Raw genomic sequence first — 27981 nt, forward strand, 5'->3', positions numbered from 1 at the left:
ACACAGCTGGATAGCATTTCTAATATCTAAGCTATTTGAGTTTCTGTGGTATCAAAACCAAATAATATGGAGTGCTTTAAACGAACACATAGCAGTGTTGCTTTTTGAGAGGGAATGTGTTTGAAAGTATTCAACTTTCAGATCATGGTTAGTTCTTTTACTCATTAACATTCCATTATATTACATCCACAAATATACAGATTGGTTCAGGTTATTAATACATGTAAACAAATCTGAAATCTTTGTTGTCCATTGATTTTTGTTTTGAAAAAGGAATATAACTGCATGCTCAAATTGTTTGAGACAGACCCATACATATCTAGGACTGGAGATAATGTACTTTTAAGTGCTCTCACTTCTTATGTCTTTCTGGAATTGTTTGCTGACTAAATTCCGCACTGTTTTTCTAACAGTCTTTGAGAGCAGAAAATACATGATTGGGTCGAGGCAACTGTTGAAAGCAGAAAGCAAAAGTGATATCTCATTCGTTTTATTCATCACATTTTTCCAGTAACAGCTTGTTATGTGAAGCTGAGATGCAATGTAGAAGAATCGGGAGATATGATATGGGACGAAGCATATGGTAAAAATGAAAAGAACAATGAACGTTTTTGTTGCAATTTTGCTGAGAATTTTGCTGTTAGAAAAACCAGGTTTTTCTTTACCAAGCCTGAAAAGCTTTTTAGAAATCTTTCCATACGAAAGAATGAGGCAAAAAAATACAACCCAAAACATTATGACAATGAAAATATTAATATAGGTTTTGAATTGGTCTCTTTCTCGATAATGAAAGCACTTTGAATTGTCATCGGAACTGTTAACTGCTTTAGTCTTCAAAAGCATTGGTATTACAATCAGAATTGAAACAAACCAGATGGCAGCACAAATCATTGCACTTTGGGTAGCATTCCGTATTTTATAATGCTGCAAAGGCCTTGTTATTTTTAAGTACCGATCCACACTGATGAGTCCCAAAAGTATAATGCTAATATACATTGTCATGTAAAATACATTGCCTATGATATTGCAGAACAATTTCCCTAACATCCACTGGTTATGATTTGCATGATATGCTATTCTGAAAGGCAAGGAGGAGATTGAGAAGAGGTCTGCAATTGCCATGTTAATCAAATAGATGTGGATGGAATTTTTCTTGTTTTGAATGAAGAAAAATATGCATAGTGCTGCAATGTTGCTAATCAGTCCTGTTAAAAATATGAGAGAGTACACCACAGGTAAAAGAATCGTTAGGAAGTTGTCGTGTATAGTACAGTTTTGGTCAGCCAATATATTCATCTCTGTTCTCGCCTTTAGTAATTTACTTCCATTTTCTGGTTGCCAGTAGCTCATCGACAGATTGGTAGTTCCCATACTTTCAGATAATGAAATTGATAAATGTTTATTTCTGAAATGAAATAGAATCTGTATTAATATGAAGCTTATTAGAAGGGAGACTTCTATAGCACATTTATTTATAAGATAGTATTTGCAAGTTGTTAATTAGTCCAGTCATCTTAATATTTGTTGTAGCAAAGCATCTAGATTCCAAAATGCAGTACAAAATTAATTATTCCTTGGAATAACGTAAGTTAAAATGCCAAATTATTTGTTAAACATAAATTATTTTCTTGGATGAGACACATTGCTCATGTGGAGAGACCAGAGAAGGGGTAGTTTAATGAAGATATCCCAGTTGTGAGGAATAATGTCAGGGAGAAACTATTTCCACTGGCAGAAAGATAGAATACCAGAGGACATAGATTTGAGATAATTGGCACAAAATAGAGAATTTATTTTATGCTGCAAGTTGTCATCTGGAATACATTATCTACAAGTTGGTAGAAACAGATTTAGTTGTAACTTTCTAAAGACAATTGGACATGTACTCAAATGGAAACCTTTGCAAGGTTGTTTGGAATGAGTAGGGGCATGAGATCAATTGAAATATCTTTCAAACTGGTGGCACATGCATTGATAGACTGAACAGCTTCTTAGTGTGATGTAAATGATTCTGTAATCAAGCTTGAGTTTTGGCTGAGCCTGTTTCATGACTCTTTGTATGTAAAGTTATTTAACAACAGACCACTGGTTCACACCTCCAACAAGTAACAAGATGAATTACTACAATAATACACATTACATGTTCATCTTGACTTTATAAAAATAATATTCTGAAGTAACTTCAACCCTAATGCTTGAAAGAATGATGGAGGAAAGAAGATGCATTGTTCACCCTCCCTTCTTTCAACCTTCTGTCCTGTTCAGTGCTAAAGGCGCTCGTTACATTTTCTGTGACATGTGTAATGAAACTATCTTTTTGCATCATCTGAGACAAATGATTACATTTTCCTCTTCCATTGACTTGCCCAACTCTTTGCACCTCTTCCTTGGTAGTTCATTCATTCTTGCTGAAATATAACCACGTTTTTTTTGTCCTACCCCAAGAATTCTGATTTTGCCTAACTCCTCTTTCTCATCTGCAAGCTTTCACTGCCATTGTTACACTCTAGATATGTGTAATTAAGGTCCTCCATTGTAACTATTGTTATGATGTTTATACATCTCAGTCATTTGCAGTCCTTAATCAAAAACACCACCCTTCTTTGTTCTCTTTATGTTTTCTGAACAAGTTGTAGCTAGGAATAATTAATACTCAGATATGTTCTTGTTTAAATCGGGTCTCTGTTGCCACAACATCACAATCCCATATAGCAATCTGTACTTACAACTCTCCAGTCTGATTAATTTTACCCTGTGCATTCATGTATGTGCATTGTACTTTGTAACCTTCTTCCTTACTTGTACTCTACCAATTACTTAGTATTTTTTTAGTGCCATCAGACTCACCTAGCATTTTGTGCACCTTAGTATTATTTTTGAATAACCATGCTCCTGCTTGGTTTAAAACATCCCCAATGCACTAGTAAAACTTCCTGCAAGGATCTCAATCCCAGTTCTGTTCATATGCAAAAATAAAACCAAGAAAAGTTGGAGATCTGAAACAAAATCAGAAATTGCTGGAGAAATTCAGTAGGTATGGCAGCATCTGTGGAGAGAAAACAGAGTTTACAATTTAGTCCATTGATTTCTTTCGTTCTGATGAAGAGTCACTGGACTCAAAATGTTAACTCTGCTTTCTCCCCATTGATACTGCCAGACATGCTGAGTTTGTCTAGAATTTCTATTTTGTTTCTGCTCAGATGCAGTCTGTTCAACTTGTACAGTCTTTTCAGCAAAGTTTCTTTCTGCCCTACCCCAAGAATTCTGACTTTGCCTAACTCATCCACAAGCTTTCACTGCCATTGTTACAGTCTACATATGTGTAATTAAGGTCCTCCATTGTAACCTGAGAAGCAAATAGGAAGTGTCAAAAGAGACTAGCAGCCAACATAAAAGCAAATTTCTAAGTCTCACCAGAGTCAGTCCCAGTGACCCAGGAATCTGAAGTCCCCCTTGCACCATCTTGCCAGCCACACATTCATCTGTCTTAACTTCCTGTTTTTGTTTTTGTATTTGCTTTGAATTTTACATCCCATCTGCACCCAATCCTTTGTTCCATTGCTTTGCAAGAATATATCCAATACTATCTTAAAAATATAAGACCATAAGATATAAGAAGCAGAATTAGGCCATTCAGCCCATTGAGTTTGCTCCACCATTCAATCGTGGCTGATATGTTTCACAATCACATTCTCCTCCCTTCTCACCCTAACTCTTGATCCCCTTACTAATCAACAACCTATCTATCTCTGTCTTAAATATACTTCATAACTTGGCCTCTACAGCCTTCTGCAGCAATGATTCCATAGATTAACCACTCTCTGACTAAAGAAATTACTCCTCATCTCAGATCTAAAGGTCATGCCTTTACTCTGAGGCTGTCTCCTAAAGTTCTAGTGTCTCCTGCTAGTGGAAACATTTTCCCCAAGTCTCTATCCAGACCTATTAATATTCATGGCCTGGGGTAGAAATTCTTTGGTAAAGACTTATGCAGAGTATGTATTTAGTACCTCAGCCATGTCCTTTTCCTCCATGTGTAGAACCTAATTGGTTCCACTCTTTTTACTATTTAAATGCTTGGAGAAGACTTCGAAATTTGCTTTTATGTTGGTTGCTGGTCTCTTTTGATACCTCCTATTTGCTCTCTATTTGTTTTTCATCACCACTTTAGAGTTTGTGTATTCAGCCAGGGTCTTAATTTATTTTCTGCCTGACATTTGTCATTAACATAATTTTAGTTTTATCCCTATTTCATTTGTCATTCAGGGAACACAGGATTTATTTTATTTGTCCTACCCTGCCCTTTTCAGAACATATATCTTGACCCTGCCCAATCTAGCTTCACTTTGTTCAGTTGCTATTTCGTCTGTCAACCTTTAACTCAAATATATTCAGCCGAGATTCATTCTTACCTGGTTGGCTTTCCCCAACTTATTTATTTTTACTCTGGATTGTTCATGCTTGATGATCACCCTAAATCTCATGATACAATGATCACTGTCCACCAACTGTTCATCCATATTTGATTTACTTGGCACACCTCATCCCAAAGAAACCAAGTCAACTAGTTCTTCCTTTTATGTTGGACGCGAAGCATACTGTACTGATATTAAAATAATTCTCTCAACACTCTGGAGGAACTTTGTCTCTACCCTTTCTGCTGCTCTTGCGCCACTGTATATGTGGGTGATAAAAGTCCCCCATTATAAGCACTCCATAATTTTTTCACCTCTTTCTAATTTCCTTAGAAAATTAATTTTTTTGAGTGTATAAAATAATCTGGAATCTTGAGCAGGTTATAATTTTTTTATTCACCAATGCATTGGGAGAGATCCACCTCAGTAATCCCAAAGCAGAACTCTGCCCTCAGCAACAAATCTCACACATTTATACGTTGTAAGTCGTGTAGACAATACATTAATAGAATTCCAAAATGGCCTATTTGAGACAAGTACCTTGTTTTTCACACGTTCCAAAGTGGCATGGGTGCCTAACATCCCTGTTATTATTGAATTGAATTGAATTGAATTTATTGTCGCGTGTACCGAAGCACAGCGAAAGGCTTTGTCTTGCGAGCAATACAAGCAGATCAAATAGTTAAGTAGCATAGATAAGTAAATATTAGTTAAAGTGGCAAAAACAAAAGCACAGGTTCAGGCAAATGTTAAGTTTTTGTGAGTCCTAACAACAGTGGGGTAGAAACTGTTTTGAAACCAGCTGGAGCGTGTTTCAGACTTCTGTACCTTCTCCCCGATGGTAGAAGTTGTAGAAAAACATATTGCCAGGGTAGGATGGATCTTTGAGAAGCTGGCAGCCTTTGCTTGATGGCAGGCCTGGTAGATGGATTCTGTAGATGGGAGGTTGGCCTTTGTGATCGTCTGGGCCGAGTTCACCACTCGCTGTAACCGTCTCTGATCTTGAATGGTACAGTTGCCATACCGGGCAGTGATACATCCAGACAGAATGTTGGCAAGGGTATTCGTCATCATGCCAAGTTTCCTCAGCTGCCTGAGGAAGAAGAGATGTCAGGCCTTTGTAACCATTGCGTCCACATGAAGAGTCCAAGAAAGCTTATTGTGGATGACCACTCCCAGGAGCTTGACACTCTCCACTCATTCCACCTTTGTGCTGTTAATGTGCGGGGGGGTGGGGGTGCGCATGAGTAACATCCTGCTAAGAGTCAATAATGAGTTCCTTGGTTTTGCTGGCTTTGAGTGCTAGGTTGTTCTCAGTGCACCATTTTTCCAGGTCTTCCACCTCCCATCTGAATCGTTGCCATCTGAGATTCGACCAACTATGGTGGTGTCATCAGCGAACTTGTAAATGGCATTAGTCTGGCATTAGCCGATGCTGTCGAGCGTATACAGTGAGTACAGTAGGGGGCTGAGTACACACCCCTGAAGGGCTCCAGTGTTGATTGTTAGTGAAGTTGAAATATTGTCCCCAATCTTCACTGATTGTGGCCTGTGGTTCAGGAAACTGAGGATCTAGTTCCAGAGAGCGGGCTTAGTCCGAGATCACTAAGTTTAGTAATCAGTCTGGAGAAGATAATAGTTTTGAAGGCTGAACTGTAGTATGAGTAGGATTCTTACATAGCTGTTCTTGGTGTCACGATGTTTTAGGGAGGAGTGAAGGGCAAGTGATATGGTATCTGACGTGGATATGTTGATCCAATAGACAAATTGGAGTGGGTCAAGAGTAGTGGGGAGGCTGGAATTGATTAATGCCATGACCAGCCTTTCAAAGCATTTCATGACCACTGAAGTTAGGCTACTGGGCAGTAGTCATTGAGACATGCTGCATGAGCCTTCTTAGGCACAGGGATGATGCTAGCCATCTTGAAACAGGCTGGGACAGTGGCCTGCTGCAGGGAGAGGTTGAAAATGTCCAAGAAGATCTCTGCCACACAAAGGAAAACTGATCTGACCTCTGATGAGTGACTGTTGGGATAGGTTCGTCTGTCTGGGTCTCTAGTTTAGATCAGTATTGGTCTTTGGCTGTCTTGATGGCTCTGCGAAGGTCATACTTGAATTCCTTATACTTGAGTGTGACTCCTGATCTGAAGGCCTCAAGCCTGGTTTTCAGCAGGTTCTGTATGTCCTGATTCATCCAGGGTTTCCTGTTGGGGAACATCCTGATTGACTTCCTCGGTATGCATTCCTCCACACACTTGCTGCTAATAAAGTCTGTGACGGTGGTGGCATACTCGTCCAAGGTACCTGCGGACTGTTTGAACATGACCCAATCAGCTGATTCCAGTCAGCACCGGAGTTGATCCTCCGACCAGCACTGGACCTGCATCCGCGAGGGGGCCTCCTGCTTGAGTTTCTGTCTGTAAGCTGGGAGAAGAAACACTGCATTGTGGTCAGAGTTCTGGAAATGAGGGCGGGGGGGTGGAGCAGTAGACGTCTTTCATATTCCCCCCATCTTCCTATATGCCCTATCTCCTTTTTATAGACCCTGTGATATTCTCGCATCTTTATCTGGTGGTACTTGCCTCAATGTGGTGCAGGGGCATCATCATTTTGCCTTCAGAAAAAACTGCAAGGTTATTCCTAGTTCAGCCATGTTGCACTATTGCAGGGTTATAAATGCCTACCAAATCAGTATTTCAACCTTGCCTGCATGGTTTAGTTTTGTTTTAAATAAATTTCTTGAATATTAGCAAGTGAATTTTATATATGTATAAATCTTTCTTATTAAGCTAACTAATTTCTCTTGTCTTTTCTAATGTGAGAAAATAAGACTTCTATTGATCACTTTTGATTCTTCGCTTACTGATTTGTTTTAGGGTAACTTATATTCAGAATTCTCCTCACTACATATTCGCAGGTTGTGGCCTTGGCTATCTGATCCAGCATTTATTGCCCATTCCTAGTTGCTCTGTCTCCCTGCAGTCCATTTGCTGTTGGTACATCCACAGTGCTCTGTGCGGGCGTTCTTCAGGATAGTATCCTTGGCCAAACATCAATGACCTTCCCTCCATCAGAAGATCAGAAGTGACGATTTTTGCTGATGTCTACATTGTTCAACAGCACTTGTGTCTCTTCAGATATTGATCTTCAAGTGTAGCAAGACCATTTGCACCACACAGATGCAAGTTAATGAGCATCTTCAACAAGAGAATCTGACCATTGCCCCTTGATATTCAGTGGCATCGCCATCACTGAATTCCACCAGTATCAACAGTCTGGCATTACCATTGACCTTAAATTGGATTGGAATAGCCATATTAATACTGTGGTTATAAGAGCAACTCAGAAGCTAGGATCGTGATGAGATAGGCCCCACTTGCCTAGCTAAGTGCAGCTCTAAAAACACTCAAGAAGCTTGCCACTTTCCAGAGCAAGGCGAACGTGGATAGTGCAGATGCTGGAGATTAGAGTCAAGATTAGAGTGGTGCTGGAAAAGCACAGCAGGTCAAGCAGCATCCGAGGAGCAGCCCTTTATCAGGAGCTCTTCCTGATGTAGGGCTTTTGCCCGAAACGTTGATTTTCCTGCTCCTCGGATGTTGCCTGACCTGCTGTACTATCCAGGGCAAAGCAACCCACTTGGTTGGCACCATATCCACCAACATTCACTCCTTCCACCACCAATACTCAGTAACTACAATGCGTACCATCTACAAGGTATACTGCAGAAATCCACCATGGCTCCTTAGACAAAATCTTCTAAATCCTGAATCCTCTACCATCTAGAAGGACAAGCCTAGCAGATAGAACTTCACCGTATGCTAGCCCCCGTCCAAGCCACTCCTGGAAATATATTGCAGTTCCTTCAATCTTGCTGGGTCAAAATTCTGAATCCCCCATCTAATACCATTGTGGGTCTACCTACAGCAACTGGCTGCAGTGGTTCAAGAAGGCAGCTCACCACTGATTGCTTGAGGACAACTAGAAATGGACTATAACGATGTCGACTATTAGCTGGAGCTTCTAGACGATTGGATAGTTGAAACAGTGTGAAAAAGATGAGAATTACTGCATTACGGGTCCACAACTTGTACCTTTTTAACATTTTGTCCACAAAGGATGAATTCTGTGAATTGATTTTATTTATTTACTGGAGGATGAAGCTGGTTTTTCAGATTCTGCAAGTCACATCCTCGGAGTCAAATATTTTACAATGATTACTGTTTAAAAAAAAATTAGCACAGACCGTATTTGTGAAAAATAAAAAAAACTTCTATTATGACTGTCATCCGTTATCACTTGAGTGTTCTACTCAGCTTTATTTTATCTTATCATTAGTTTGAAGCTGTGATACTGTGACTTAATACAAGTACATTCTACTCTTTTAAAAACTCGCTCCAATGCATTTTTTATTTAAAAGCATCCCAAACGTTAGATTGTCATTTGTAGAAATAGAGAAATTTTATTAGATACTTGTTACCATCTTTAAAGTAAATATTTTTCTTCAGATGGTATATATTGCAAGGTTATACACGTCAACAACAAGGTTAGGGGAACTGAATATTAAATGGGGAAAGACAGCAGAAAACACAGACTTGGAGGTCTTCACATATGAGTTACAAAAAGCTGGCCTGCGAGTTCAGCAGATAGGAGCAATCACCCAGTAAGGACCGATAAAGAGGAATTTCTTCTGAGGGTTGTGAATCTTCAGAATTCTTGATCCCTAGGGCTGTAGAGGCTTGGGTAGTTAAATATATTTAAGATTGAGAGAGAATTTTAATCATCAAAGGAGTCATGAGTTATAGAGAGAAGACAAAGGATGTGAAGTTGAGGGTTATCAGATCAGCCATGATCTCATTCAGTGGTGGAGAACACTGAATGGACTAATTCAGCTCCTGTGCCTTCTGGTCTTCTAGTTCATTTGGACTCAATCCTTTCATAAAAGCAAAATACTGGCAGTTCTGAAGGGTCAAACTGAACTTGAAGCATTAACTCTTTTTCTCCATAAATACTGCTAGTCCTGCTGAGTTGCTCTGACAGTTTCTGTTTGCTAGTCCAGTCGTTGTTCCTGCATTTTAGTTCAGAGCTAACTGGCATTTATCTCCTTTGTTTTTTGGGGAACCTTGATGTGTACAAATTGGCTACTGCATTTGCCTTCGAGAAATGGTTACTGCATTTCCAAAGGAAATTAATTAGCAATGATGCATTTTGTAATATCCTGAGAACTTAAAGTACCATATTGCTACAAATGATTTATTTCTTTCCTTGTGAAACTGCAACAAATAATAATCTATTTATGTCTGCCTTAGAAATTTTTCATATGATGTATAAGTTTATCCATGCAGAATTCCTGGCGGGATAGATCAGGTACCAGATGATTTCATCTTTCAATCCCCACCCCCACCCTCTGTTACAGAATTAAGAAATCTTACTGATTACAGATTAGTAGATTGATTTTAAATTCATTTCCATATTTTAGACACTTATTTATGCGTGAACTCTAAACTTTCCTAAGATACGTTAGAACTTTGAACCAAATGCTGCATACATTTCAGATAAGCAACTGGGGAAAGGTTCCTCCCCTCTGGCTAGCTAGCATCAGCTCTACACCCCTCTTTGCCAACTCCTCAACATTTCCAAATGTGTCTGAACTGTTTAAGAAGGGTGGTAAGGACAAGCCAGGAAACTATAAACTGGTGAGTCTAATGTCGGTGGTGGGCACGTTGTTGGAGAGAATCCTGAGGGACAGGATGTACATGTATTTGGAAAGGCAAGGACTGATTAGGGATAGTCAACATGGCTTTGTGAGTGGGAAATCATGTCTCACAAACTTGATTTTTTTTTTGAAGATGAAACAAAGAGGATTGATGGCAGAGCTGTGGACGTGATCTATATGGACTTTAGTAGGGCATTCGACAAGGTTCCCCATGGGAGACTGGTTAGCAAGGTTAGATGTCATGGAATACAGGGAGAACTAGCCATTTGGATACTGAACTGGCTCAAAGGTAGACGACAGAGGGTGGTGGTGAGGGTTGTTTTTCCAGACTGGAGGCTTGTGACCAGTGGAGTGCCACAAGGATCGGTGCTGGGTCCACTACTTTTCATCATTTATATAAATGATTTGGACGTGAACATAAGAGGTATAGTTAGCAAATTTGCAGATGACACAAAAATTGGAGGTGTGGTGGACAGTGAAGAGTTTGGATTACAACAGGATCTTAGTCAGATGGGCCAATGGGCTGAGGAGTGGCAGATGGAGTATAATTTAGATAAATGCAAAGTGCTGCATTTTGGGAAAGCAAATTTTAGCAGGACGTATACACTTAATGATGGTCCATGGGAATGTTGCTGAACAAGAGATCTTGGAGTGCATGTTCATAGCTCCTTGAAAGCAGAGTCCCAGGTAGATAGGATAGTGAAGAAGGTGTTTGGTATGCTTTCCTTTCTTGGTCAGAGTATTGAGTACAGGATTTGGGAGGTCATGTTGCAGCTGTACAGGACATTGGTTAGGCCACTGTTGGGATATCACAAGCAGTTTTGGTCTCCCTCCTATCAGAAGGATGTTGTGAAACTTGAAAGGGTTCAGAAAAGATTTACACGGATGTTGCCAGGGTTAGAGGATTTGAGCTACAGGGTGAGGTTGAATAGTCTAGCCCAGTTTTCCCTGGAGCGTCGGAGGCTAAGGGGTGACCTTATACAGGTTTATAAAATCATAAGGGACATGGATAGGATAAATAGACAAAGTCTTTGCCTCTTGGATGGGGGAGTCCAGAACTAGAGGGCATAGGTTTAGGGTGATAGGGGAAAGATATAAAAGAGATCTAAAAGGCAATATTTTCTCGCAGAGGGTGGTACATGTGTGGAATGAGCTTCCAGAGGAAGTGGTGGAGGCTGGTACAGTTGCAACATTTAAAAGGCATCTGGATGGGTATATGAATAAGAACGGCTTGGAGGGATATGGGCCGGGTGCAGGCAGGTGGGACCAGTTTGGATTGGGATATCTGGTCAGCATGGATGAGTTGGACCGAGGGGTCTGTTTCCATGCTGTACATCTCTCTGACTCTATGAATCAAAGTAGAGATATTCGCTGATGAATTACAAAACTGATCAGCACCATTCGCAGCTCCTCAAATACTGAAATGATCCATGTTCAAAGGCAACAAGATCTGGACAATATCCAGGCTTGGGCTGACAAATGGCAAATAACATTGTAACCCAAATGCCAGGTGTTAACTGTCTCCAATAGGAGACAATCTAACCACTGTCCCTTGACACTCAATGGTGTAACCATCGCTGAATCCTCCACTATCTGCATCCAGGGGGACACAGTTGCTAGAAGAGCAAGACAGAGGCTATGAATATTGCAGTGAGTAACTCACCTCCTAACTCCACAAAACCTGCCCACCATCTGCAAGGCACAAGTCAGAATGAGTGTGAAGAGGCAGCAGTTTAGACACATCACTTAATTAGACACGGGAAAGTATACAATGGTGACAGGTGAGAATGTTTCAGTGATCCTGATATTTCCTATCGACTGGAAGAGCATCGGGCAATGATTTTGAAATGCTGGTCTCTAATGACATGTAGGCTTGGTGGGAACAGAGTTTGTTCTTTCTACAGGCTGGAGTAGGGGATTTCCAAGTGTTCTCGAAAGAAGATGGATTCTCTCTCTTTCTCTCTCTCTCTGTCTTGCCTTCTCGCCCATCTATCCCTGTTAATATCCCTTATTTCAGCTGGTACTCTTTGCTGTGTTACTGGGGACAGGCAACAAATGCTGGCTGCTGAGACAACAACAAAAAATTCTTAGCTTCCAAAACACTCTGCTTATGGGCGGCACGGTGGCTCAGAGGTGAGCACTGCTGCTTCACAGCGCTCGGGTCCGAGGTTCGATTCCAGCCTCGGGCGACTGTGTGGAGTTTACACATTCTCCCCGTGTCTGAGTGGGTTTCCTCCAGATGCTCTGGTTTCCTCCCACAGTCCAAAGATATACAGGTTAGGGTTGATTGGCCATGCTAAATTACCCCACAGTGTTCAGGGATGTGCATGTTAGGGTGGATTGGCCATGCTAAATTACCCATAGTGTTCAGGGATGGGCAGCTTAGTGTGGATTAGCCATGCTAAATTACCCATAGTGTTCAGGGATGGGCAGGTTAGGTTGGATTGGCCATGCTAAATTACCCCATAGTAAGTCTCACGTCTGTCATCTGCAAGGTGTTAGAAAGGATTCTGAGGGATAGGATTTATGACCACCTGGAAGAGCATGGCTTGATTAAATGCAGTCAACACGGCTTTGTGAGGGGCAGGTCATGCCTCACAAACCTTATCGAGTTCTTTGAGGATGTGACTAGAAAAGTTGTTGAGGGTCGAGCTGTGGATGTGGTGTATATGGACTTCTGCAAGGCATTTGATAAGGTTCCCCATGGTAGGCTCATTCAGAAGGTCAGGAGGAATGGGATTCAGGGGAACATAGCTGTCTAGATACAGAATTGGCTGGCCAACAGAGAATGGTAATAGAAGGAGAATATTTTGCCTGGAAGTCTGTGGTGAGAGGTGTTCCACAGGGCTCTGTCCTTGGGCCTCTACTGTTTGTAATTTTTATTAATGACTTGGATGAGGGGATTGAAGGATGTGTCAGCAAGTTTGCAGATGACACAAAGGTTGGAGGTGTCGTTGACAGGATAGAGGGCTGTTGTAGGCTGCAGCGGGACATTGACAGGATGCAGAGATGGGCTGAGAGGTGGCAGATGGAGTTCAACCTGGATAAATGCGAGGTGATGCAATTTGGAAGGTCGAATTTGAAAGCGGAGTACAGGATTAAGATTATGATTCTTGGCAGTGTGGTGGAACAGAGGGATCTTGGGATGCAGGTACATTGATCCCTTAAAATGGCCACCCAAGTGGACAGGGTTGTTAAGAAAGCATATGGTGTATGGCTTTCATTAACAGGGGGATTGAGTTGAAGAGTCATGAGATCTTGTTGCAGCTCTATAAAACTTTGGTTAGACCGCACTTGGAATACTGCGTTCAGTTCTGGTCGCTCTATTATAGGAAAGATGTGGATGCTTTCGAGAGGGTTCAGAGGAGGTTTACCAGGATGCTGCCTAGACTGGAGGGCTTATCTTATGAGGAGAGGTTGACTGAGCTCGGACTATTTTCATTGGCGAAAAGAATGAGAAGAGGGGACCTAACTGAGGTATACAAGATAATGAGAGGCATAGAGAGAGTCGATAGCCAGAGACTATTTCCCAGGGCAGAAATGACTAACACGAGGGGTCATAGTTTTAAGCGGTTGGAGGAAAGTATAGAGCGGATGTCAGAGGCAGGTTCTTTACACAGAGAGTTGTGAGAGCATGGAATGCGTTGCCAGCAGCAGTTGTGGAGGCAGGGTCATTGGGGACATTTAAGGCACTCCTGGACATGCATATGGTCACAGAAATTTGAGGGTGCATACATGAGGATCAGTGGTCGGCACAACATCGTGGGCTGAAGGGCCTGTTCTGTGCTGTACTGTTCTATGTTCTATGTTCTAACAAAACTCAGGAAGCTTGACACCATCCAAGTCAAAGCAGCTTGCTTGATTGGCACCGCATCCATAAGCATCCACTCCCTCCACCAGTGATGTTCAATAGGAACAGTCTGTACTATCTACAAAATGCATTGCAGAAATTCACCAAAGATCCTTAGACAGCATTTTCCAAACCCGTGACCACTTCTATCCAGAAGTTAAAAATCACACAGTTTAAAGTTGCATTCTCGGGTTAAACTTTAAAACTTTAAAAAAAAGGTTTTGTGATTTACACATGAAAGAAGTGAAACTATCACTGTATTCTAACAGATGAAAGGCTTAACAGACAATCAATATTTCAATGTATAATTTCAGTTACATCACACTGCAAATTTTTGCTATAAATTCTGTGTTACGATCGAGCCCTCCACTATCACCTGATGAAGGAGCGTCGCTCCGAAAGCTAGTGTGCTTCCAATTAAACCTGTTGGACTATAACCTGGTGTCGTGTGATTTTTAATTTTGTACACCCCAGTCCAACACCGGCATCTCCGAATCATGACTTCTATCCAGAAGGACCAGGACAGCAGGTGCATGTGAATACCACCACCTTCAAGTTCCCCTCCAGGCCACTTATCTTCCTGAAATATATCACTGTTCCTTCACCGTCGCTGGCTTAAAATTATGGAATTCCCTTTCTAATGGCATTGTGAGTCAACTCACAGCTGGCGGACTGCAGCAGTTCAAGAAGGCAGCTCAACGCCACCTTCACAAGGGCAACTTGTGCTGGGCAATAAATTCTAGCCAGTTAGCAATGCCTATGTGCCACAAGTGAATAAAAAAATTAGAGCCTGTGTAAAAAACATTTATTACATACCTGTGAAGATGTCTTAATCCTGTGCTTAATTGGTCAATATGCTAGTTATCAAATTAATTGCAACATGCAAAGATCTTGAATTTAGTTTTTCATAAGAAAGATGACGTTGAAGAGCTTCTTGATCTAGAGAAACACGACTGTGATCTATTCCTCTTTTACTTCAAATAGATGTAATGCTTGTGGTTTTCCTTTCTACTGTGTTAACCCTGCTGATGCTGTGTATTTTCCTGTTTGCATCTGTTTCCTTTTGTGGACTTGTTAAATGGTATTTCAAAATAAAATCCTTTTCTGTGATAAGGTTCTCAAGAATTTGAGTTGGAGATGCATAAAATGGTGGAAATAGATCAATTGTGCAGCTGGATACAAGAATTAATTTGGCATTACTGGCCCCAGAAATACATTACGTGTTTAAAAAGAAATTGTTTTACATTGCTTAAATCAAAGCCATGGAATTTTTAATATAATTGCTTAATATTTTATGCAAAAGAGATACTTCAGGCAAAATGGTATTCCCTCACTGTACCCAAACAATGAGGTTGTTAAGTTTTGCCAACAAACAAATATAGATATGGGTTGTACTGTTAGGCAAGTAAGAGTTCAGTTTCATTATCTTAGAGGATCTGTGAAGGCTTTCTCAAGTGAGATTATTTAAAAACAGCAACAGTCTACCATTAGAGAGACACATTTGCTCTATAAAAGAGATCATGAGTGAATTCATGTTTATGTGGTATTGCTATAATTTCACCTGTTGCATATTAATAAAATGTAAGGAAGCGGGAATGCAGGGTGAGACACAGGTAATGGGGAGGTGAGAGTATGGCCATCAGAAAGGATGGAGCAACAGCATTAGAGACAGGCTGTTGAGTTGGGTGGAAGTCACACTGGCCATTTTTTTGCCTAGGTATTTTTTTGGAATTGATCGTCACTTTGCTGCATTGCTTGGCTAGCCTTGCTGCACCTCTGATTTGTCATTTGATCAGGGTGCCCAATTTGGCTGCAGAGATCCAAGGGACGTGCATTCTTAGCTGCAACATTAATCCGGAAACTTTCTTTTGCCAAAGCAGTTACTGGAATTAGGTCGGTGGGTGTGTGAGTGGAAAGGTGCGTGTATGGTAGGTGGGTGGTGTTGGGATGGCATTTGTTGGGGAGTGAGTGACTCTAGGAGAGTGATAGCGAGGTTGGTGACTAGAGAGAGCTGTGGTTTGGTGGGTGACTGGAGCAGTGGGTGTGTGACGTAGTGTGAGAATATATGGAGACTAAGTTAGTGGTTAGAAGGATGGGTGAGTAATGTGTCTGGATCAAGGAAATTTGGTGGGTAGATGTTAGTTACAGGGATGTAGTAGCTAGTATAAGTGAGTGCAGGATCAGGGAAAAGGGGATGTGTGTGCTTTGGTGAATGGATGAGTTGAATTGAGCTGGACACACCAATCCACTGCCACCTAATCCTGCACAACATCAGCCTGACAAATCACAAGTAAACCCAAGGTCAGCATTCATTACACATACCTCCTTATCTCTGCCTCATTTCCCACCCCTTTTACTGATGGTGAAGGCTTAGGCATTGACATTTTTCTTATGGGAAAGGGAAAAAAAAGTAGTGCTGTTAGTTGGTTATGCTGCTTCGCAATTTTGAATAGTCATTTAAATTATAATTTTAGTTTTGGAATGTTATTTGGTGGCGGGGCCAGCAAGTGAGGGATTAAATGGATTGTGCCAACGCCCCCCCCCCCTCCAAAATGCAAAATGTTGGACAACCCTGTTGTAGATCATTCATCATCCACATGGTTACAATGTGTAAGGTTTTGAACTATATTGGTAAATTTAACCTTTTATTTACATTGCATCTCATTTGTATTGATCCATTTGGATTTTGTAATAAAAACTCTTGTGATGCAATGTCAGTGCAGTGTCATGTTTCTGAACTGTTATTTTAAATGTAAAGAACAGGTGCAGACGTTTTCTTAAAAATACAAATTGAGCTAATCAACCAACTGCAGGGTATAGTACATAGTTGGAACTAGACCAATATAATATTGCAAAATGCTTCTTATTTGTTATGTATTGTCTGGGGTGCTACTTCCCTTTTTTGTTTAGGAGCCAAAAGAACTAAGTTTTGTTACATGTGTTATTGGAGTTTATTCTTGACACAATTAGTTTAAAGTAAAAAGATATTCCACAACAGGAGCCAATGGTGGTTTTAGACTCAAGCCTTGATTTATATTAAAAAGAAAATGCCCACTCATAATTTTTTAATATACACTTTCTACATTTAAGAAAACAGCCCAGAATGATGTTTCACTGTTGACTTGGTTTCCAGAGCTTAGCATTCAGTTCTTTAAATGATAATGGGTGAAAAAGGTAATTGGCAAAGTGGTTCTGGACTGGATGTTTCCATGTCTAAGTGCTCATTAGGTTCTTGGATGCTTATATTTTAAACATTTTCATTAAATCTTGGATATACTTATGGACAGTGCCGTTTCAGGACGGACGTTGTGTATTCTTTTGAACTATATATTTACTTACGTGATACATAAATATACATAATAAGCATACACTCCTTTGTATTCCTATGGCCATACATTATATGGTCAAAAGTGCTGGTATTTTGCATAGAAGCATCTTTTCAGTGACAGTACTGAATACAGAGAGTTAGTTAACTGAAAGAATGAAAATTTTTGATACTGAATTCTATGGAATTACCACTGAACAAGTGTGTTCCCAGACTAACTCAACTTCTCCATTTTTAAGCATTAACGCATACAGCATTTGGACTGAGTAACACCACTAAAAACACTGATATCATTTTTCAAAATTTAAGATTACAGCTGCTCCGCTTGTGCTTAATTTGATTGTAATAATGACTATGAATTGCAAATTGCAATGTGTCTTTAGATTAGCAGTACAATAAAGTATGTCAAAGTTTTGACTCCAGTAGTTTCACCTTTTTCTTCTAATAAATTACAAAAGATGGACAGTTTTAGTTTTATCCATAGCAGTTTTATTCTTACACAAGTTACTCAATGTCTTCCTTCCCATGCAGCCACATTGTGTGTTACTTGCTTCGAAGGAAAATTCAGCGCCTGTGAAACTCGGTGGATTTGGAGTGGCCATTCAATTAGGAGAATCTGGGCTTGTTGCTGGAGGTAAGATCCATTACTTCTGTGTCTTTAGAAGAAAAAAGTACTGCAGCTGTTGAAAGTTTGGAAATTAAAACAAAAAGCATTTGGGACTGGAAGCCTCTGTGGAGAAAGAAGCAAAATTAATCTTGTAGGTTGATCACTTTTCATTAAGACTTTCATATCTCAGTGAGTTTGAAATTAAATTGGAATTTGGAATATCACTGTGTCACAGCACTGATGTATATTACAACAGTAACTTCCTTAGTGCATAATAAGTCAAGGCCATGGGGCAGATGTAACCTCTCATCTTAGGACAAACTTTTCCTCTCAGGAACCAATCCAGTGAAATTGGTTTCCCCTTCAAGCCAAGTATATCCTTTGATAGACACTATGCACAGTACTCCAGATTTAGTTTTACTAAAGGCCTACACATTTGTAACAAGACTACTTCTTCCTATGTAATGATCTCGATATCAACCAGAAATGTAATCAGAAACTCGGGTATTTAGTTAAAATAATTATTCCAAATGCTTCAGGTTTAAAATAATATAATGTTACTATTGTTCGTGATATATATAAACAATGTAAATGAATATGTGGGGATTGGTGATAGATAAGTTTGCAGATGACACAAATTGGTCAAGTGGTTGACAGGAAAAAGGTCTCAGGTTACAGAAGAATATAAACAGATTGATCAGATGGGCGGATCAGTGGAAGGTGAAATTTAACCTTGCCAACGCTGGAGAGCAGCTGATCCCATTAATTGAGGGGTGAGTAATGAAGAAACACACTTTTAAGGTGAGGCAGGATGCAGAGGGGAATTGACGGAAACATTCTCATCCACAGAGTGGTGGGGTTCAGGAATGCACTACCTGGGAGGATAGTAGAGATGCATAACCTAATAACCTTGAAAAAAGTGCATGGATAAGTCCTTGCAGTGTCATAACGTTCAAGGCTGTGGGCCAAGTGCTGAAAATTGGGATTTGGTGTAGCTTTGGTGGTACAGACTGGCTGAAAGGTCTCTTTTTGCACTGCATGATTCTATTATACATAAAAATCAAAGAAAATGAAATATAAAACCCACACTCTACCTTAAATAGATAGTTATGTTAAAGATATTAAAAGTACAGTGAATATTCTTTCTTCTACTTTAAACTGAATGTCTTAAATCCAGTTTTCTTCGACACCATTAGTTTTGTACCCCCAAGTTAGATACTTAGCAAAACTTGAAAGAGTAGTCTCTTCGTTTGGGTATTTTGTGAATGGTCCAATTGTAGGAAAATTGTTGTTCCTTCCATCTACTTTTGCCAGGATATCTCCTCAAATGTACTCGAACCTTCTTGAGGCTGCATGCTCCCCGTTCAACAAACTGTGTTTCCAGGATTCCCACTTTGGGTCATTTCTGCTAGCTGTAATTTTCTTACACATGGAGATTTCAATTTTAAAAACACTCTCTTTCTCTGTCTCTGGGCCCGTGCGTTTTCCTCCCCCTCCCCTCTGTGTGGCTCTCTGTCTCACACACAAACACATACACACTGCACCCACTCCCTCTCCCTCAGTGTGTCTCTCACCCACATTCTCTTGCGCACGCTATGTGTGTGTCTCTCACACGCTGTCTCTCTCCTTCGATGTGTCACATGCGCACTAGCTGTCTCCCTCAGTGTGTCTCCTCTCTCCCTTGAAAGACACAAGTGCGCGCAAGAGAGAGATGTGCACACAGCATGAGTCAGACACAGCAAGAGAAGGCAAAAATGTGCGCCAGAGCAAGAGAGACAGAGAAAGCGACAGAGGAAGCCAGGGAGAAGCAGACACAGGGAGACACACTGAGTCACAAAAGGAGAGAGAGAATTGGAGTATGCATGAAATTGAGAGGGGACAAATGCACACTAAAGAAGGCGAGAATGGGTGCTGGAGAGAGCAAGTGAGACACAGAAGGGGGGAAAAAAGCAAGCGAGAGAGACACGGTGAGAGTGAGAACCAGCATGCGAGACGGGAAGAAAGGAAGCAAGCGTGCGAGACACACGCAGCACGCAAGAGACAGAATGCGTGAGAGAGACACGCAGCATGAGCATGTGCAGGACGCAGAGCAAGCAAGCGAGCGCGAGACAGAGAGAAAACAACAGAGAGAGAGAGACATAGAGCCAGAGAGAGAAAAACACACAAGTAGAGAAAGAGACCAAGAAAGAGTGTTTTTAAGATTGAAATCTCCATGTGTAAGAAAATCACAATTAGGAGAAATCTGACCCAAAGTCACCTTTTGTTGATTGGAGAGCTTGCAACCTCAGGAAGGTTCGAGTACATTTGAGATGTCTTTTCAAAAGTAGATGGAAGGAACAACAAATTTCCATAATTAGACTATTCACAAAATGCTCTGTCTCCCTCAGTGTCTCTCTCGCACGTGCTGTCTCTCCCTTGCTTGGCGTAACCCTCTTGTGCTTTCTCTCCCCCAGTGTGCCTCTCTCGTGCTCTCTCTTACTCGCTGTGTTCCTCTTGCATGCGCTTTCCCTCTGTATGTGTCTCGCTCGTGTGTGCTCTCCCTCGGTGCGCATCTCGCAGCACTCTCCTTCAGAGCGTCTCTCACGCACGCGTGCTCTCCCACGGCACGTCTCTCGCACACGCGCTCACACCCTGGGTGTCTGTCTCTCACGTGCACTCACACACACTGGGTGTCTGTCTTTCATGCGCGCTCGCACTCCCTCGGTGACTCTGTCTTGACCGCTCCCTGTCGCCAACTCCCCGTCGCCTGCCGGCTTCCTCGCGCTCCCCATTGCCCGGCTGCTGCCTGTCGCCAACTCTCCGTCGCAAACATGCACCATTGTCTCCCCCTCCATCGCCAGACCCCCGTTACCCGCTCCATGTTGCCCGCTCCCCATCGCCAGCCCCCTCCCTCGCCCACCCCCTCGCGCTCTCTGTCGCCCCCCCCTCACCATCGCCATCCTGTTCCCTCGTGCGCTCAGGGTCGCCCGTCACCCGTTCCCTGACGCCATCCCACACCCTCGCGCGCTCTGTCATCCACCCCCTCCCTCGCCCACTCCAAAGTCGCCCGTTCCCCATCACCAGCCCTTCCCCTCGCCCGCCTCCCCGCCCACTCCCTCGCCTGCTCCGGTTCGCCCACTCCCCGTTGCCAGTCCCCTCCCTAGCGCGCTCTGGCTCACCTGACGCTTCGCACCACGTCGACCGTTCCCCGGCGCCAGCCTCCTCCCTCGCCCTCTCTCTCACGCATTCCAGGTCACCCGCCCCCTCGCGCGCACTCCCCATCTCGCGCTTCCTCTTGCCCATTCCCTGTCGCTGGCTCCCTGTCGCCAGCTCCCCCGCATGCTCACTTTCCTGCGCATTTCTTTGCTTTTTTTTAGATTAGATTAGATTACTTACAGTGTGGAAACAGGTCCTTCAGCCTAACAAGTCCACACCGCCCCGTCGAAGCACAACCCACCCATACCCCTACATTTACCCCTTACCTAACTCTACGGGCAATTTAGCATGGCCAATTCACCTGACCTGCACATCTTTGGACTGTGGGAGGAAACCGGAGCACCCGGAGAAAACCCACGCAGACACGGGGGTTGCCTGAGGCGGGAATTGAACCCGAGTCTCTGCCGCTGTGAGGCAGCAGTGCTAACCACTGTGCCACCGTGCCGCCCACACGCTTTCTTGCGTGTAATCTCGTTCGCCTTCACCCTCTCGCACTTTTTCTTGTACGCGGTGTCTTTCACACTTTCTCTATTAAATCATATCATTATATTTCAAAACTCAGGTATTTTATCAATAATGAGAAAAAATATCTATCAACAAATTGTCTACCTGTTTTTCTGTGACTGGACCAGTGACCAGACTCTTTGTCCATCTCTCGTGGCTTCCAGGTCACATCCATTGCTTCTCTTGGATTCCACCAATCCTTCCTCCCCTCAGTTCCTTTCCCAATCCCACTGTCTCTTGCAACTCTTTTTCTGTTCCCACCACCCCTATGGGTTCCCACTCCACTCCTCCCACCAGTGTAGGCTCTTGCCCAGCTCCCACCTCCCTTGTTAGCTCTCTCATTGCTCTCACTGCAAGATTTTAATTGCTAAAACTATAAAGTTGTCTTCTAATACAAATAAACCATGTCCCAGATTTTTCTTCAATCGATAGAGAAAAATTTGACATCCTCTTAAGATAATCACAAATCGGGTAAATTCATATAAGTTAAAAAGCCAGCTGTTGAATTTATAGTGTGGGATTCTAATTCATCAACATTTTTCCCAAAGAATTTCTCCCCCCTGTTATTTTAACAGATGCTTTAGTCCTGTTACGACACGTCAGTGAACCCTTCTGTTAACTAAGCCGAACACCCGGAAAAGCTCACCTTGCCTTGTAATCTGTTTTATATATTAGTGAACTCCCAAATTCCACTATTTAAAGAAAATAACATCAATTTATTCTTTAACTCTAAAAGTGAATATTAAACAACTATTCACAATTCTGAGCCCCCCTTTCTCTTAACTGCTTATTACCTGCTTCCAACTCTATAACAATATACTGTTCCAATAAGACGCGTATTAAAATTACATCAACTTAATTTCAAAACCACACGCGGCTGTCATCTTCAATGTCTTTCTTCTCCCGGCTGAAGATCTCCCTGGGTCATCATCTTTCTTTTTACTGTGTGTATGTTTTATATGAAGAGGCACCTTTGATAGAGAGTGTTCCTGATTTCTTGGATCTCTTTCAACGGCAATTGTGCCTACAATTTTCAAAGTGCCTGCATTTTCATACCCCCAACATCAGACTGTCTGGTTCAATGTTGGCAAAACAATAAATTCGAACTCGTTTGGGATTTAGTATCCTGGGCGATAATTTAAACTGATTAGTTAAATTCAAATGGTCAATGCGGCAACCAACTCTGATATCCATTTTGAGAACGTTTATAGCCTTAAAAACTTGTCCATAAACATTTAGACTACAATGTAATTTTGAATTATAGTACACATTTGCTGCAGACTAGAAAACAGACAGGCAGGGAGGGTAAGACAATTAAGAACATTTGCCTTAACATCAGTGAATCTGTATAAACAGGGCACCAAGTGATAACATTCATGGCTGTTCCTTTGTGAAATGAATAACAATATTTGAGTCTGAACTTGAAACAAAACTCTGTTTCAATTAACTTCTGTCCTGAATTACTGTCCTTCCCTATTACCTGTTTAGTTCAGAACATGCAGTGCTTTTGTTAACATTTTGTGCTTGTGACAGTACAGCCTTTGTAAACTTGTGTATAATGATAGTCTGTTTGAGATGGTACAATGGAGTAGCCTGCCAGGGCTCTTGAAGAGTTGATGTTCTTCTCTCCTGGGTTATTAGAACCCAATTCATTTAGCTTATAGGTATCAGTGTTATGTTATAACAGTGATGCTATTCGTAAATGAAAGGGATGATTAAAATTAAGCTAATCTGTGTGTAAGTATTTTTTATTCCAAACTACCAAAGGTACAATTTCCAGGATGAACTAAAAGAGACTTACAGGTTGAGTTCATAGGGAATTCCCTGTCTCAAATCTGCACTTTATCAATTAAGCGCCTCCTTCTTTAGCAAGGAGGGGATCTAGCACTAGCTGATTCTGAAGCGTCACCATCTGGGTCTCCTGTAACTCTTTGTTTGCCAGCTTCAAAGCGTGGGCAGTTGAGTTGGAAAGTTTTTTGATGTCATACGCAAGGTCACTTATCTGATCTAGGGCCATCTCAACACCCCAGCCAGGAATAAGATCTCGGAGCAACCTGGACCACCAGCTGTGTTGATGGAAGAAGTTGTGTAAGTCGTTTTGTTTTCCTGTACTTTTTGTTCTGTATTGATTCATATGTTGGTGGGCGTTCCATTCACCATCTATTTCAGTTACTTCATGGTGGAGGGTAAAAAGTGGTAAGGTGTATACTGGGGCACAATGTCCGTAACAGGCATTGAGTAAATATGGGTAGGCTTTGTTTTTGCATTGCCAGTGAGGGCTAAAAGGAGTTCCAAGGGTGCACTTCTGTGAATGAATGACTAGTCCACTAGGAGCGAGAGGAGAATCTTGTAAACAGTGGGTGCTATCAAACGTTCAGTTGTCCAAGTGTATTAATGGATGGAGATAATATTTTTGATATTTTGATCATATTTTTACGTAGTTTTATTTCACTTGTCCCATATTGTGGGTACCGGAAAGTCTTTCAATGCACCATTCTATCAACTGAACAGCATCAACATTGAATCCTTTAGGTTTGTTAGTGCACTTCACACTGTAGCGTGCTTCTTCTACCGAATAGGTTTTTTCATCACAAATGAGGGATTGCATAAGTGGGTGAGTCCTATTTATACACTGTACATCAGAATGATAGAAGAGTGAGCAGATAATACATGGATCAGGGGGATTAGCTTGAATAAAGAAAGCATTAGTAACAGATGGAGGATTGGGAGTGCATAGTATTTTTGGTCTTTCTTCACCTTTTCAGCTTGTCTTGTTAATTACAGTAGCTACTGAATACAGGAAACATGTAAAGATATTTCTGTCAGTGGCGGTAGGTTGGATAGGAGAGGATTCCGTCGAGAAGGTATAGGTAGTCAGTCTCATGGCAATAGGTGCCTTAGGGTTTGGTGATTTCGGTACTGTGTGCTCAATATCGCAATCTGTGCGGTTCATTTTGAGAGGGGAACAGACAAACATTTCAAAGTAACGGTTTTCGGTTGACGGAGTGGATGAGGTTATGATGACTGGCATATAAGTGTTGCGAGGATGACAATAAGGTCGAGAGTTATGTTTGGATACACAATGTGAGTAGTTTAAATGAGTTTCATCTGGACAGTTGCATTCATGACTTCGAATGGTATCAGTACGGGTTTTATTTATACAGTCACGTTGGAGTTTTAGCCAGTCTGAGATATCACAGATGGGTTGGTTACATCTGGGCGCATGTGCTTGGGTTAGGTTTTCATTGGATGCCTGTATCAGTACTAACACTTAAGACTGTGAGGGGGTTACAAGCTTGCAATGTCCTTTGTAGACCATGTTGAGTGTCCTTCTATCTTTACTGCAGTTTCAGTTGTCAAAAGAACTTGATAAGGGCCTTTCCAGCCGGGGCCCAATTTTTCACAATTAATGTCTTTCAATAGTACGTAGTCACCAGGGTTAATGTCTTTAAACGTTGGAGCGCTTTCTTCTTCCTTCCCTGGTATTTGAACGGCTTCTTTGACCTGTTGATGATAAGACTATTATGCTTTGGTTAGCTTAATCAGGTACCTGTGCATCTCTTCTGCCATGACATGCACATCAACAGGGTGTTGGGCAGTTAATGGTGCAGACCAGGGAGTCCTCAGGGGCTGTCCATATATCGGTTCAGCCGCCAAGAATCCCGTCTTTTTCTGTGTCATGGTTCTCATATTAAGAAGGGCAATTGGGAGTACTTGCAGCCAATTAAGGCCTGTTTCTTCTATCAACCTGCTTAGCTGACCTTTTAAGGTACCATTGGCTTTTTCTACAATTCCCACTGCTTGGGGATGGTTGGCACAATAGAATTTTTGATTCGTATTCAAACTCTTACAAAGTGCCTTGTTTAGCTCCACACAGAAGTGGTGGCCATTGGTGGAAGAGACCGTTACTGGTATTCCATATCTGCTTTTGATTTCCTTAATAGAATTTTACAAGTAGTTGTTGCTATGTAGTCAGTACAGGGATAAGCTTCAATCTGTTTACTAAATGCATCGATTATCACTAAGCAATACTTATAACAATGGCATCTAGGTAACTATAAAATCTAACTGGGTATTATCAAAAGGTGCACTTGGCAAAGAAGTTTCACCTGGTGGACACTTTACTCCTTTCCTGGGATTATGCTTTTGACAAATTAGGCAATTTGCAGCTGCTTGTTTTGCTTTTTCTTGCAAGTGGGGATTCCACCAAGTTTGGAGAATTCTGTCCACCATTCCCTCCTTACCTATGTGCGTATGCGTATGAACATAATCAACTAGAGTAGGTAGACATGCCTATCCAATCAGCGTAACCCAAAGCTTATTGTAACTATTTACACAACAACCATGGTTCATCTATCTTTGTCTTTCCTCATTAGAGGCGTCCCCCTGATGGGCATATTTGCTCTAGGTCAGGCATGGTCGGGGTGTCAGAAGAGGAAATGGGAGAGTCTCCCTTTGGTTTCCTATTCATCATTTGAGTAACCATGTCGTTTTGCTCAAAAATTGCTTTCTTAGCAGCCGCATCAGCGGTATTATTGCCTTTTGTGACATCGTGAGCATCAGAGGAGTGAGCAGAACATTAGATAATTGCCAATTGAGAGGGAAGTTGAATAGCACTGAAGAGATTAGCAACATAGGCAGCATTGAGGATAGGGGTTCCTGGTGAGGTAAGGAAGCCACGCTGCTGCTAGAGTTGACAAAAATCATGGGCACATCCAAAAGCGTAGCGGGAATCATTATAGATATTAGCTGATTTTCCTCAGCAAGTACGCAGGCACAGGTGAGAGCAAGGAGTTCAGCTTGTTGGGCGGAACAGGATGGTTCGACAGAACAAGCTTCTATTGTATGGGAAAAAGCGTCAGTTGCATATCCTGCCATGTGTTTGCCCTCTGGAGAGATAGAAGAAGAACCATCAACATAAAGTGTAAGGTTCGGGTTAACAAGAACCTGATCTGTAAGATCAGGATGTGGTTTAGTAACAAGGTCGTTTATGAGAACACAATCATGGGGAGGGTCAGGTAATTCAAGAGGTTCTTCCCGCAGGAATGTAGCGGGGTTAATGTTAGAGCAGTATTTAAAGGAGAGAAGCCGATTCTGAAGTAATGAAATCTCATAGTGACTTAGACGAGCCACAGTGAAGTTTGATATGTTTAGAGGTAAGCAAGGATGCCACAGAATGGGACGTACAGACTTCTACATTTTGATATAAAATTATATTTGAGGCAGCCATTATCATAGTATGGATGGCAGGGAGAATCTGGGTGCAAGAAGGCATAACCTGAGCAACAGGGTCAAATTTAGTGGAATAATAGGCAACAGAGCACCAAGAGGAGTCATATTGCTGGGCGAGAACAGCTGTCGCACAGGTGTCAACATAGAAAAAAGTTTTGTGATGTAAAAGGGGCAACCAGCTGAGGTCCCTGGGTAGGATAACCAAGGGGTTGCCAGCTGCTTCCACTCCCATGATCAATCGGGGGCTGCTTTGGGAAAGGGCAGTTCTTGGACTAATGTCCTGGTTGATTACAATTGAAACAAACATGTAATTGTTGGGGGACTCTTAGGGGGTGGGGAGGCAGTGAAGAGTAGTGAGAGAATGTATAGGGAGTAAGGGGCATCATAGACTATTGGGGACAATACATCGGAGCACCCCAAGGTCCATTGGGATGTTGTGAATACACGGTACCAGTGCTACTGTCCAGGTATACTGGATGACAGTATGAGGGTCCATTTGATAGCCTTGTGACAGAAAGGTCTATTTTGAATCCTGGGTTTAGGTTTAGCCCCTGTAGTTTAGACAAGTTTCTGTCTTGACCTTGCCAATGGTAGCCTTACTGTTGGTTTCCTTTAGTTCCCAGAAGTAACAAACCTCTCGGCTGAATTGTGCAACCTCGGCATCTTGCCAGTGGATGTTGTGGGTTTTAATAGCTTTCTGTACCTGATCAGGTAAGACAGTCATACATAGGGCATTAATTTGGGGTGATCGCGCTTGTGGGTAGTTCGCATCACCAGAGTAAACGCCATAGCATTCCTTAAAACAGACAAGGAACTCCTCAGCCCCTCTGCCCGAGCTGGATTTACATGTTAAGACTTTACCCACATCAACTGCACGACGCACTGCTTGGCAGAGATAGGTAATAATCCAATCTGATCTGTTAGGTTCGGTGTCATGCTGGACTACAAGCTGGGCATGATTATTACATTGTAAACTTTCTAAGAACTCAGCTCATTTTTCAGGGGAAAGGGTGCATTCTATGAGTTGAAATAGGTCTTGGGAGGCAGCATTATAAATGGTCCTAGTCCTATTAATGTAATTAATAAATCCCTCAGGATTCTTGCCATAATCTGGAGTCTTATTGATAATGCTTGAGTGTT

At 41.8% G+C, this 27981-nt stretch overlaps 2 protein-coding genes across 13 annotated transcripts in view; one reads left to right on the forward strand and one right to left on the reverse strand.

Moving 5' to 3' along the window:
- The window catches only part of caska (calcium/calmodulin-dependent serine protein kinase a), a 609390-nt gene that overhangs the window by 239312 nt on the left and 342097 nt on the right, over window positions 1-27981 (forward strand). For all 11 annotated transcript variants that reach the window (XM_087992817.1, XM_087992820.1, XM_087992823.1 and 8 more), the window contains exon 6: window positions 17835-17937. In XM_087992817.1, the coding sequence (XP_087848943.1) occupies window positions 17835-17937 (103 nt within the window). The remainder of the gene's footprint in view (window positions 1-17834; window positions 17938-27981) is intronic.
- On the reverse strand, window positions 143-14921 carry gpr34b (G protein-coupled receptor 34b). 2 transcript variants are annotated; one of them, XM_043700854.2, is made up of 2 exons: window positions 14795-14921; window positions 143-1405 (listed from the first exon to the last, which is right to left on the reverse strand). In XM_043700854.2, exon 2 carries the CDS (start codon window positions 1369-1371, stop codon window positions 343-345), a length of 1029 nt encoding a protein of 342 aa, XP_043556789.1. In that variant the 5' UTR covers window positions 1372-1405; window positions 14795-14921; the 3' UTR covers window positions 143-342. The 2 variants fall into 2 exon arrangements, with proteins under 2 accessions (XP_043556789.1, XP_043556790.1); XM_043700855.2 differs by lacking the exon at window positions 14795-14921 and adding an exon at window positions 2848-2923.

This window comes from Chiloscyllium plagiosum, unplaced genomic scaffold (genome assembly GCF_037043375.1).
Source record: "Chiloscyllium plagiosum isolate Xiang-an unplaced genomic scaffold, Cpla_swu_hap1 HiC_scaffold_12, whole genome shotgun sequence".
NCBI lineage: Eukaryota > Metazoa > Chordata > Chondrichthyes > Orectolobiformes > Hemiscylliidae > Chiloscyllium > Chiloscyllium plagiosum.

Bases quoted from the DNA above. Each gene is read 5' to 3' on its own strand.
- gpr34b (XM_043700854.2), bottom strand. From the start codon at position 1,371: ATGGGAACTACCAATCTGTCGATGAGCTACTGGCAACCAGAAAATGGA.